The sequence below is a fragment of the Gossypium raimondii genome, chromosome 9 (genome assembly GCF_025698545.1).
Source record: "Gossypium raimondii isolate GPD5lz chromosome 9, ASM2569854v1, whole genome shotgun sequence".
Taxonomy (NCBI): Eukaryota; Viridiplantae; Streptophyta; class Magnoliopsida; order Malvales; family Malvaceae; genus Gossypium; species Gossypium raimondii.
In genome coordinates this window covers 37,512,389-37,525,189 of record NC_068573.1, presented here as the reverse complement: position 1 = coordinate 37,525,189, position 12,801 = coordinate 37,512,389, and the positions used below count along the sequence as shown (strand labels likewise).

At 32.6% G+C, this 12,801-nt stretch overlaps 2 protein-coding genes across 4 annotated transcripts; both read left to right on the top strand.

Annotated features, from left to right (window-relative positions):
- The first annotated feature begins 33 nt into the window (after nucleotides 1–33).
- LOC105799448 (hypothetical protein) lies at nucleotides 34–3,496 on the top strand. Its single transcript, XM_052621250.1, is given in 9 exon segments — nucleotides 34–37; nucleotides 359–627; nucleotides 734–788; nucleotides 791–807; nucleotides 939–1,031; nucleotides 1,033–1,068; nucleotides 1,171–1,266; nucleotides 1,487–1,598; nucleotides 1,680–3,496. Coding segments are annotated over 8 exon segments (585 nt in total). The 3' UTR covers nucleotides 1,502–1,598; nucleotides 1,680–3,496.
- A 6,146-nt stretch (nucleotides 3,497–9,642) lies between these two features.
- Nucleotides 9,643–12,566, top strand: LOC105799446 (uncharacterized). 3 transcript variants are annotated; one of them, XM_012630012.2, is made up of 8 exons: nucleotides 9,643–9,831; nucleotides 10,320–10,431; nucleotides 10,518–10,578; nucleotides 10,712–10,750; nucleotides 10,909–11,021; nucleotides 11,751–12,003; nucleotides 12,113–12,159; nucleotides 12,281–12,566. In XM_012630012.2, exons 2-8 carry the CDS (start codon nucleotides 10,324–10,326, stop codon nucleotides 12,443–12,445), a joined length of 786 nt encoding a protein of 261 aa, XP_012485466.1. In that variant the 5' UTR covers nucleotides 9,643–9,831; nucleotides 10,320–10,323; the 3' UTR covers nucleotides 12,446–12,566. The 3 variants fall into 3 exon arrangements, with proteins under 3 accessions (XP_012485466.1, XP_012485468.1, XP_012485467.1); XM_012630014.2 differs by having other exon boundaries at nucleotides 10,305–10,431; XM_012630013.2 differs by having other exon boundaries at nucleotides 9,644–9,831; nucleotides 10,314–10,431.
- Nucleotides 12,567–12,801: the final 235 nt, after the last annotated feature.

Sequence of the window (12,801 nt, the reverse complement as noted above, 5' to 3'; positions counted from 1 at the left end):
TATTCAACTCAACCTTTCTTTTTTGGAGGAATAATGGGTTTCTGTTGGGCCCCGCTTAAGCTTTCTAGTCATTGCAATGATCCCAGATTCAGATATCCATAAAAAGCATGTCTTGGTCTTGTTTATTTGTTATAAATAATCTGTGAAAATTAGGGCCTTGTGTTCATTGATCTTCTGCAATTGTTTGTAGAGTAAAGCAGCTAGTTGTCTACATGTTTTAAGTCGAAGATTGAAGCTTGAGTCTGTTTAGATTTGAAATCATAAGAGAAAAACTTTAAGCTCAAATGATCTTGTAGGCTTTTAGTATCTTATTGAACTTGATACAGGGTCCATTTGTTTTGCAAAAATTGACTTTCAGGAAATAAATTTTGCAAAATAGATTTATTTTCACAGACGCTCAGATTTTTTTATCCTACCAAATTAAATCATGAAATCTTTTGCAGACACTCATTAGAAAGGGTAATTCTTAGAATTGATAGAGGTTTTACAGGTGGAGTTGATTTTCTAATAGCTACAGCAATGGGTGCTGGTGAGTAAGGATTTGGTTCTGTGGCAATGGTTGCCACTTGATGTGTTAAAGCTTGCATTTGCCACACAAATAACTGTTCAGTTGTTGTTGTCAGTCAGGTATTAGGAAACCTTTTTCATTATGCTATAATTTCTCGTGGTTTTATGTAATTTATTGTCCATACCTTTTGTTATTATTATAATATGTATATTAATTTAACTTTAGCAAGAAGAACTTCGAGCACAGATTCCTGGTGTGTCTGGTGACCTTGTTAATTTCTTTTATATGTTGCAGAGGAGGTAATCCATAATATTTCTGATAAGATTTCCCCTTGCAATTTTCGCAAATTTGACTTCATTTTAGTTATCATGCTTACTTTTACTTTACTGCGTTCATCCCACTCTAATAGAATAAATTTTATTTCGCTCAGGGGCATGGTATCTTAGCACAATTGGGTAATGAGAAGTTGGATGATATGATTGGACAAACAGATTTATTAGAACCACCAGATATCTCCGTAGTAAAAAACCCAACATCTTGATCTGGATTATATCTCATCGGTATGTATTTAAAACATCACATGCTGTCATTACATGAGTGTTTTCCGGTAACTATGCTTATTTTCTTCTACGCATAATATGAGAACTGTCTTTGTTTTGTAGTGTTAAATTGCCAAATGTAGCAGTACTGAAATCATGAATCAAAAAGTTCACTCTAATCATCCTGTTCTCGATGATACTTTACTTTCTGATCCTGAGGTAATGCTTGGATGACTGATTATTAATGTAAAATTTTGTTGGTATATATGCTTAGAATACTGTACCCATATATATGTAATTTCATATTCATGATCAATGACTTTGTTCTTGACTGGGATATTAAATGGCCCACCTTATGAGATATAGTCAACTAAAAGATTTTCCAGTACTCCTTTCTATTTCAAATGTCTTTTTAATTTGTTTTATCTTGTTTCTACAGGTTTTACTTCTCTAGTTGTGTCATCTTATTGTGTATGAATGGCTATGCCTCAACCCCGTGTATACTGGTGTTGTGTCTATGTTCGATGCATCCATGCTTTCAACATGCCCAGGTATGCATTTAACTTGGCTGAATATTGAAAAAAAAATTATAAAATTAGTAAAAATTTGTTCAAATGTGGTTATCCTTGCAGAAATACAAAACACAAAAAGGGGGGGGGGGGAGTAACACTTGAAGCAAAAATGGAAATGGTACCACCTTTCACCCGAAAGGTGTAAGAAATAGTACAAAATAAAGGGATCGAAGTATTGTGGCTTAGGTGTCTTGACTTCCATGGCCACTTTTATCTCAGATAATTTTAATTTGAGACTTAAATCATAGAAGAATGGAGGTGGGGAACTGATAGTGGTCCACAGCTGGGTCAGAAAAGAGAAGAAGGGTAATTGTAGAAGTCAGTCGCTTTGCAAGAGAGAAAGGGTACTTGAGTAACGAACAAGGAACTCTTATGATCTTGAAAACGCATAATCACACATAGCTGTCGGCTCATGGCATTATGTTTTAATATCTTTGAAGTGTCCACCTTGAAGGCTATTAAGTCTATTTACAAAGATGTTTTCTTGATCATAAATCTACCTTAATAACTTATTATGAAAATTTTTTTTTTAAAGATATATTACTGTATACTTAATTAAGTAAAATACATTCTTCTGTTAAGGTACCATTTCAAGTCTATCCTAAATTCTTAAAAGTTGTCAAGTTATGTCCATATGATATCATACTTGGGCCCTTATCCTGTGCCAGTATTTGCACTTCCTTGGTAACAAATTTGCAGTTTTAGACTCCAAGAAAATTTTCAAGTTAAGGATGTCAGTATAATCATAGTTGCAAAGTTTCACGATAAGACCTGTCCATTAATGATTTGGCCATGAACTCTAGAATCAAATTTGCATGTGGCTGTTTCTGTTAATAATCCTTATGCTAAGTTGCTATCTGAATAAGAAACCCTACTAAGCTCAGGCATAAGGTTTGTTAAGAGGTCTAGATGGAAAGTATTGACATCTTTCAACATGCAATAAACTAGTTTCGAGTTCCGAAAAGACCTTTAGTTTTGACATGGAAAAACATAAAAGATTTTATCAGACTTTGCCCTATAACATATTCTAAGTGGTACTTTCCTACGTTAGTGAGGTTTCCGATTTGTTTGGCTTACTCTTAGAGTTTCCCTCTTCACCTATTATTAATTGATATTAGGTTGGATACTAAGATGGTATATGAGCCTAGGTGGTTCTGTAGGTCGTTGGTCTTGTTGTTTGTTGCCCTTATTTGTTCGTTCACATGCTAGGCCCCTTTGTTGAGTTGTTAGTATTTGACCTGCATGTTAGATTGTTAATTGCTATTATCAGCTTACCAGACGTTGGTTAAGTCATGAGTTTATTGTTTATTGTAGCCTTTATGCTCATATCAGGCCTTTCCACTTGTTGCCAATTGGTTTAGGTTGGATACCACAATAGGAACTAAATTGGTTGATATAAATACAAAATTTCGAAATAAGGTAACAAAGTGATAAGATGGATTTTGATATTTCAATTACGTTATGAAGAATGTGAATTGAGTTTAATTTATTCTGCAACATCTGTAGTATGAGTTGCTACTAGTAGCCAGCATAAAAAGTTTTCTTTAATTCTTCGCATATCTCTGCTGCAATTGAAAAGGAGAAAGAGGTACACAAGACTGTATAAATATACAATGTTGACCGTGCTGCTTGCGGTCGTGTAGCAGGTGTGATTGCAAAGAAATATGTGCTGACACTGGATTTGCAGGGAAGCTTAATTTAACGTTAGATCTGAATTCTGAATAGCTGATGTGAGTGCTAAAATAGTTTTATTGTTGTCCATAGATTTATTACCTGTAATGCTGGGCAGTCATTTGCATGCTTCCTGACTCCTGGAATGAATATTCAGCTTATTGGAGAAGCTAATGATTTTGGAGGAAAATTATTTTTTACTGAAATGCTACCTTCGTTTTCTGTTGGATAATTTAAGGCCTTGAAAATTCTGTTTCGTTCTCCTGTTAAGAATTTGCATTTTTGTGATTTAGTTGATATTTTTATTGACTCCAGCCCCTATAAACTGAACTGGTTATGAAACATTCTAAATATTTCCTTTATTAAATATGAAAAATTCAACACTTTTTGCATGGAATCGTTTTGATTTAACCTAAACTGATTTGTGAACAATGTTAGCCAACTTTTGAGTTTTGAAGGTGAGCCTCCAAGCAAGGACTGAGCTCTTCATTGTTTCTTAATACAACTGAGATGAACTATGTAAATAAAACAAGGGTATGGCTGGTGGTGAGTTGGTCGTAACTCCTGCTCAGATTAACTGTGTTCAGATTAAAAGTAAATAAAAATTTAAAATTAAAAAGAATCCGAATCCATTATTGTTAGAGCTGATTATCTTGTTGTTTTAGTTGGAAGATTGATTGTCATTAATTTAGCATGTTAACAAGTCTTATTTCATTATAAATTGAGAATACTTACATAGGTTATGTACTAATTTGAGAGCATTTATTTCTGCTTAGCGAGGAAAGTTTATTTAGAGTTCACTGAGTGTAGAATCAAGTGTGTTACTTGGTTTTTATCCTATATTTTCAGGGAGGAAATTTAGAGAGAACTTGTCTAGATCTCAGGTATAAAAGTGAGATCCTATTTTTGTGAGAGTTAGTGTTTGTAACTACTTGTTGTTATACAAAGTGCTAAGATGATGGATTATCTCACTGCTAAGGCCTCGTTGATGTATGGAAACTAAACTACGCAAACATATTGTTGTGTTCTTTATTGTTCTTCATCATTGTCGAAAATAGTTGACACTACTCAATTTGCTTGCAAGTATCGTTTTAGAATTTTTAAAATATAATATATAATATTTAAATTAAATTTTACTAGTAGAATTATTCAACGATTGTAGTGAAATAAATTTAGATAATTAAAGAATTTCTTGCTTATGTCTAAGTGGCTTAACCTTTGATGTTTATTTTAATATTAAAATTCTTTTGTCAATGTGGTCTTCGTTAGATGGCAAAATAGAAACTTTGTGATAACAGGTTGACTCCCACCATGCATAAATATCATTTGTGGGTTTTCAATACGTAGTTTTTTTTATTTATTTAAATCAAAACACGTGCCTTCCATATCTGTATATACGTCGATTATAAATGTCCGTTTGTGCATTAAATTCCATTGGTTAATTCTAGTCATAATTGTACGGACATATCGATTGTAATCGTGATTTTGTTTATGTATTGCACTAATTAATTGTTATTATTGTTACATAGATATATTAATTATAATTGTAACTTCAAAAATTATTAAAATGATTTTCATAATTTAAAGTAAATAAAGATTTAAAATTAAAAGAATCCAAATCCATTATTGTTTTAGCTGATTATCTTGTTGTTTTAGTTGGAAGATTAATTGTCATTGATCTAGTATGTTAGCGAGTCTTGTTTCATTATAAATTGAGAAGATTTGTATAGGTTATGTACTGATTTGAGAACACTTATTTCTGTTTATTAAGGAATGTTTATTTAGTCTGCACTTAGTGTAAAATCTAGTGTGTTACTTGGTTTTTATCTTATATTTTTAGTGATGAAATTTAGAGGGGACTTGTCTTAATCTTAGGTACAAAAGTGAGATCCTATTTTTGTGAAAGTTTGTGTTTGTAACTACTTATTGTACAAAGTGCTAAGATGATGAATTATCTCACTGCTAAGGCCTCGTTGATGTATGCAAACTAAAATGCACAAACATATTGTTGTGTTATTTATTGTTCTTCATGAGTGCCGAAAATAGTTGGCACTATTTAATTTGCTTGCAAGTATCGTTCTAGAACTTTCAAAATATAATATATAAAATTTAAATTATATTTTAGTAGTAGAATTATTCAATGATTGTATTGAATCAAATTTAGATAATAAAATAATTTCTTGCTTATTTCTAAGTCACTTAACTTTTGATGTTTTTTAATATTAAAATTCTTTTGTCAATGTGGTCTTGGTTTGATGGCAAAGTAGAAACTTTGTTATTCCAAGTCGACTCAACCATGCATAAATATCATTTGTAGGTTTTAATACATAGTTTTTTTATTTAAATCAAAATACGTGCATTCCATATCTATATATATTTTGATTATTAATATGTCTCTTTGTGCATTAAATTGCTTTGGTTGATTCTAGTCGTAGTTGTATGGATGTATCGATTGTACTTGTGATTTTATTTATGTATTGCACTAACTAATTGTGATTATTGTTATATAGGTATATTAATTATAATTGTATCTTCAAAAATATTAAAATTATCTTTTAAAGGGTTTTGTAAGTAAAAGTAAATAAAAATTTTAAACTAAAAAGAATCCGAATCCATTATTCTTAGAGCTGATTATCTTATTGTTTTAGTTGGAAGATTGATTGTCACTGATCTAGCAAGTCTAATTTCATTATAAATTGAGAAGACTATACTAATTTGAGAGCACTTATTTCTGTTTAGTGAGGAATGTTTAGTTAGATTGCACTGAGTATAAAATCAATTGTGTTGGGTTTTATCCTATATATGCGGGGAGGAAATTTAAATGGAACTTGTCTAGATCTTAAGTACAAAAGTGTGATCCTATCTTTGTGAAAGCTTGTGTTTGTAACTATTTGTTGTACAAAATACTAAGATAATAGATTATCTCACAGCTACGGCCTTGCTAATGTATGGAAACTAAACTACGCAAACATGTTGTGTTCTTTATTGTTAATCATCAGTGTCGAAAATAGTTGGCATTACTCAATTTGCTTACAAATATTGTTTTAGAACTTTCAAAATATAATGTATAATATTTAAATTATATTTTACTAATAGAATTATTCAACAATTGTATTGAAAAAAATTTAGATAATGAAAGAATTTATTGCTCAAGTCTAAGTCGCTTAACCTTTGATCGATGTTTAGTTTAATGTTAAAATTCTTTTGTCAGTGGTTTGATGGCAAAGTAAAAACTTTGTGATATCAAGTCGACTCCCACCATGCATAAATATCATTTGTGGGTTTTCAATACGTAGTTTGATTCTAGTCATAATTGTACTGACGCATCGGTTGTAATTGTGATTTTGTTGATGTATTGCATTAAATTAATTAATTGCGATTGTTATTATATAGATAATATTAATTATAATTGTAACTTTAAAAAAATATTAAAATGAGTTTTAGAATAATTTTATAATTAAAAGTAAATAAAAAATTAAGGTTAAAAAGAATCCGAATCCATTATATGAAGTTTTAGATGAATCTATGTATAACAATTTATTTGTTATATATATTTAACTATGGCATTAGAATATTTATTTTGGCTTAAGGAGAGTTGGTGTTGACCCCAAAAACTCAAATCACGAATTTAAACAACAGTGACAGCTCTAGTGTAGTGGTATGATTTGTTTTTATGGTAGAAAATCTAGGGAGCAGACCCAAAAGAAAAAATCCCTATCAAATATTAGAATTGCAGTTTATCCCCCATTAAAGAAATTTGGGTTAAAATTGCGTAGCATTTGTAGGTACTAGGTAGTGATTTAATTTACTGAGACGTTTGGCATTGGGTGAATCAGGACATGTAGCGTGTGCGCTGTGCGCGTCCTAAAACGGACTTCAGATTTCCCATCTCACATAGCATCACCTGTCAACAAATATTGCTCCTCTCCCCCAAACACTCTTTTCTCTTTAAAAACAAAAACCATCAACCCCTGGCGGTCTGGTCCTGCCCCTCGGCCGCCGTCTCCTGCTCCATGCAACATTTTCATGAAGTGGAGCTTAAAGCCGAATCATGCTCTTGGCCGTGTTCGCTGTGCTCCTTTTGGTGCTGCCACTGGTGTTGCCGCCATTGCCGCCTCCGCCCTTCGTCCTTCTCTTAATCCCAGTTGTGATGATGCTGGCTCTCCTTTTCCTCGCATTTTCACCGTCTAAGATGCCAGACTTGGATATCTCCTCCTCTGTGTGATCTAAAACGCATGTAATGCATGTATATTCCGAGGAGAATCTAGATTCGACAGATATATTTTGTTGTTTTCCCTCACTGTAGTTGCAAGTAATTATGAAATCAAATATAAATTGGGTATTGCATGTTGGTTTTGCTGCGGTGCTCTGTGTTTCTTCTAAATTTTAATTTTCACATACCATGTAAATATTTAATATTCCAATCTGAAACAGTGTAGAACCGATCTAGCCACAAGGAGAAGAAAATTTGGATTTGGAATTGTGAAGAACAAAGTGGTGCGGTGTAGTGAAATGTGGCGTAATCATCTACGCCAACCGAATTAGCATTAAATTTGGGGTCACGTGCCAAATTAACGGTGTCCACTTCAGTTCTGGGGTTTTCCTTGCATTTGCCCTCTAGTAGCTGCAACCTTGCATTTCCATCATATAATCCAAGTCCAAAATAAATGAAAAACATTGTGGACATGAAAGTCTTTCGTAAATAACTTGGACAAAGCAACCACTGCTTTCGGTTTCTTTGATTCAAGAGTCGGTGCTTTAACAACCATAGCTAAGTTTTCCTTTCAAGTAAAATGTGGCAAAGGGCAGTTTTATCAACCATGTGAATTACAATGTCATGAAGTTCGGGGGCAGTCCAAACCGATGATAGTTAAGCCCAATCAACGAACGCTGCTCATTCGGCCTACATACTGAAACAAATAAACTAATGTTTTCGACTCATCCCAATCAAGTTAAATACATGCTTAAGGGAATTAAGTGTGCATAAGCAATACCCAAATTTATGAGCAAATTGTAAATCAAGAAGGATGGCATGAGCCTCCGCCCATAAGTGCCATACGCCTCCCAATACCTTCTTGCATAAAGGTTACTTTTTATCCCACTTGCACCAACATTTTATTTTTATAGATTGTGAACTTCTCTTCTTCGTCGTCCTTCTTCTATTTCGTTCTTCCTTTTTCGTAACCTCAAATTTGAGTAAAAAAAATAATTTAAAAATAAAACAAGTAATAACAAAATATTTATCTCGCAAAAAAGGAGGTGCAACACGAAAACTCCCTAAGAGGTAACCCATCCTAATACTACTTTCGTTCAAACACAGTTAGCTATGGAATTCAGATGAATCCAATCCATTTATGCTAGTATGGTCGCACCTGTTAACTTCCGCATTATCTATTTATATAAAAGTTATCGTTTATTACACTTGCACCAACATTTTACCTTTACAAATTATGGTTTCTTCTTTTGGACCATCATCTTTACGTTTCATTTTTCTTTTCTTGAAACCTCAAATCTGAATAAAAATAATAAACAAATAAACAAAACAATTAATAATAAAAGATCTATTTTCCAAAAAAAAGGGTGCGACATGAAGACCTTTCAAAAAGTTATCTATCCTAATATTACTCTCGCCCAAACACATTTAATTGTAAAGTTTTAATGTGATTCAGTACATTAGTACTTTAAGATCACACTCATCAACTTTTGCACAATTTATTTACATAAAGGCTATCATTTATCACACTTGTACCAATATTTTACTTTGACGGATTGTGATATCCTCTTTTGGACCATCATTTTGTTTCATTATTCATTCCTTAGAACTTTGAATCTAAACAAGTAATAGTAAAAGATTTACATCGGAAAAAGAGCGATGCAACATGAGGACTTCCCAAGAGTTAACCATCTAAGTATTACTCTTACCCAAGCATACTTAAATGCGGAATTCTAATAGGATCCAATACATTAGTGCCGGTATAATCACTCCCATCAACTTCTATCTCATCTATTTACATAAATGTTATCCTTTATTGCTCTTGCGCCAACATTTTATCTTTACGGATTGTGAACTCCTCTTTTCGATCATCCTCCTTTAGTTTCACTCTTCTTTCTTTGAAATTTCAGATCTGAATAAAAATAATAAATAAATAAAACAAAACAAAACAAGTAATAATAAAAGATTTATTTCACAAAAAGAGGGGTGCAACTTATTAGGGAGTGGCATGGCAACAATTAATTAATTTTTAAAATTATAAAATTATTAAAACTATATTAAAATTTTTAAAAAATAATTGATTACTATGAAAAATTAAATACGGGGTTAAAATGATTTTTGTATAGAGGTTAGATTGCTAATACGTTAATATGACTAATGGAATTGGGTTGTTCTGGTTTCAATTGATGAAGATAGATGTTTTCTTTTTTGGGGCAAAATTGGCACGGAGAAGGGCTGGAGCTTGCGTCTAAAGGCGTGTGCTAGTACGAGTGCTGCAACTGCAAGCAATCCTTTCATCCTCCTCTGCAACCTTCTACTATTCTACAGGTGAAACTTTAATCTAAGATTAAATATATCAAAGTCCTCGTCTTTACTTCTTTTGGTTTTTTGCTTATTTTATTAATTTCTCTGTCATCTTTACCATTCTCTGTTTAGATTTAATATATAATCATTAGAGAAGAACCTAAAACATGAAGTAAATTTGATATTTATGCATTCCTTTTTTATGACCAAAAGTATATTAACGAGTATAGGATGCACCATGATGTAAGAAAAATCAGTTCAGAAGGGCACCTGCTTTTGTGTATAAACATCTTTCATACTTCTTATGTAAAATATAGATAAAGGGAAATGAGAGTTTGCTCCTGTTTTCAATGTAATTGATAATCCAAAAACAAAAAAGAAAAAGAAAAGAAGATAAACCCAATTATAATCTGATCAGCCTAAAAAATTTTGGTTGCTGTGTGTTAGTTTTGCTTGACCTGTTTTGTTTTGGCTGATTTCTGGATTCTATTAACTAGCAATGTCAGTTGTAGGAGAATGGCGAGAAAAGAAAATTTGAATAACTTCATTGTTGGGGATTTGCCAACATTGTTCTACATCCCTGACTTCATCACAGATTCTGAGCAAGCTCGGCTCCTAAATAATGTATTTATGATTGTTATTTTCTTTCTTTTCTCTTTATGATTGTTCCAAAGCTAAATTCATTGATCGCATTTTCTATTGACACACAGATCTACCAAGCACCTGTATCAAAGTGGAAATCTTTGAAGAATAGGAGACTCCAGAATTGGGGTTTGTTAAAATACTTGTATTCTAACTCACTTTTAGAATCTCTGAAAGCTAGATGCATATTATGGAAAAAGTAAAGATGGCGTTCTGTTTCTTCTTCTGATGGACTGCATTCCTATTTTTTTGACATTGACAGGCGGTGTTGTTCATGAAAAGGGTCTTCTGTCACAAGATCGTAAGTAGATTATTTGCACTCTGCACGCCATTTCTAAACTGTAGAATTTTTTTTTTATTTTTTTTCATTTTCCCCATCTCGGGTAGGCTTTGAGACTAGGTTTTGTGTTGTTGGTGGCAAGTTTAACTATGCCTTCCTTTTTTTTTTGTTGTTTGTAGTGCCACCTTGGCTAGCTAAGATTACAGAAAGAATATGTGAAGAATCAGGACTTTTTCCTTCAGCAATCAACCATGTTCTTATCAATGAATACCTTCCAAACCAAGGAATAATGGTTTGTACTGGCTTTTTTCTTGTTTGTATGTATATGGGTTTTTCCTCTTTGTAATAAAATTACTTTACTCTAACATAACACGTTCTCCCGAAGCTTTTAAGAAATGCTTACTCTTTGTTTGGTAAAGTGCAAAGAAAATTGGAAACATGAAAAATTGAAAGAGTAGAAAAATATATTATTTCTTTCCATTAGCGTGCTTGGTAGGAAAGAATAAGGGGAAAGAAAAAAATGACTTTCTTTCTCTTTTTTCTTGGTAGAATTGAAAAATAAGGGGAAAGAAAATGAAATGAAACTTGTGAACAGTGCATCACTATACATCTCTTTCATTTTATCTCCACTTATCATTCCAACCTGAAATAATTTACTTTTATTTATGAGGAGGGAAAATGGCCATGTCTCTTATTTTCTTTCCTCACTTTTCTATCAAGTACACTCAAAATTTATTCTCTTTCTATTTTCCCACTATCTCTTTCCATCATTCTACTTTTCTACTCAACCAAGCACACTCTTAATGTTTAGAAAACTGATATTAAATTCCGATTACTACTCTTAGATGTCTCCTTTTTCATTTGTAGTAAATGAATATCATGCTACCGTGTCAGTTTCTTGATATCATATTTTATGATGGGATTAGGAAAAATTTTCTATTGTTCTTTCCCCCTCCAAGAAAAGAAGATACTCTCTAGGGTCTATATCAAATTTTTAGTACTGAAATTATCTGTTTTACAGCCACACCAGGATGGGCCAGCTTATTACCCTGTTGTAGCAATCCTGTCTCTAGGATCACCTGTTGTTATGGACTTCACTCCTCATTCAAGATTAAATTCATGCAAAAGTACGGTGATGGAAAGTGTAGTAGATAAAACTTCTGATGTGAAGGCTGCGGAAATTGAAGGAAATGATGTGCTGGATAAACATCAACCCTTTTCCGTCCTGTTGATGCCTCGCAGTTTATTGATCTTCAAGGATGATGCATATTCAGGAAAGTTGATGTCCTAGGCTGCTTTCAGTTGTGTTGTTTATAGGATATGTCTTTATTACCTTTCAAAAAAGGAAATATAAATATGAGAATTCTGTTCTTATGACTGCAGATTACTTGCATGGTATTGAAGATAATGCAGTACATCGATTGGATAAGGTAAGAAATGAAATTGTATTCGACAGGTGAAAAAGAATTTTACCTCTAATAATTTGTCTCAGATGTATCAATAAACAATTTTTCATAGCCAAGTATCATTCTATCACGGTTCTCTTTCCAGATTGTAAATGGAATTGAAGCTTTGTCCGCTTTGTCCGGGTCTACCTCAAGCGAAGCTGAAGTGATTAGAAGTGAAGATAGCAAGACTGTGAATAGAACAATGAGCAGAATTTCTCTGACATGTAGACTAGTATTGAAGGTTCATAAAAACTTGTTCAAGTTTTAAAATGTGTTCTTAACCAATTACTGGTCTCTAGCTAAAGTTTCAAGATTTAGACGAATATCTGATTTGATAAACTGTGGTTTCATGCGGAGGCAGAAATATTTATACATGTCATGTTATGTTATATGATTGCTTTTATTTCGTTTGTGTTGACTAAATATTTAGGCAGGTCGCCAGTAGACTTCAAAATCTTATACAGGGTGAAAAACAAGGAAGGATTAGATGACTTTCATCCTTGTTTACAATCTTGCATGAAATGATGGCTTTAGCTATTGTTTAAGGAGTTACTGCAAAGCTTATTATTCTGGTAGATTCCTATCAAGGAATACTACAAATATTTTAGTATTCTAATAAGAGCT

What these genes read in the sequence shown, in the direction of transcription:
- LOC105799446 (XM_012630012.2), top strand. Translation starts at nt 10,324, where the DNA reads ATGGCGAGAAAAGAAAATTTGAATAACTTCATTGTTGGGGATTTGCCA. An exon ending in GGGTCTTCTGTCACAAGATC is followed by an intron (nt 10,751 to 10,908) that starts GTAAGTAGATTA and finishes TGTTGTTTGTAG; the next exon opens with TGCCACCTTGGCTAGCTAAG. An exon ending in TTCCAAACCAAGGAATAATG is followed by an intron (nt 11,022 to 11,750) that starts GTTTGTACTGGC and finishes TCTGTTTTACAG; the next exon opens with CCACACCAGGATGGGCCAGC.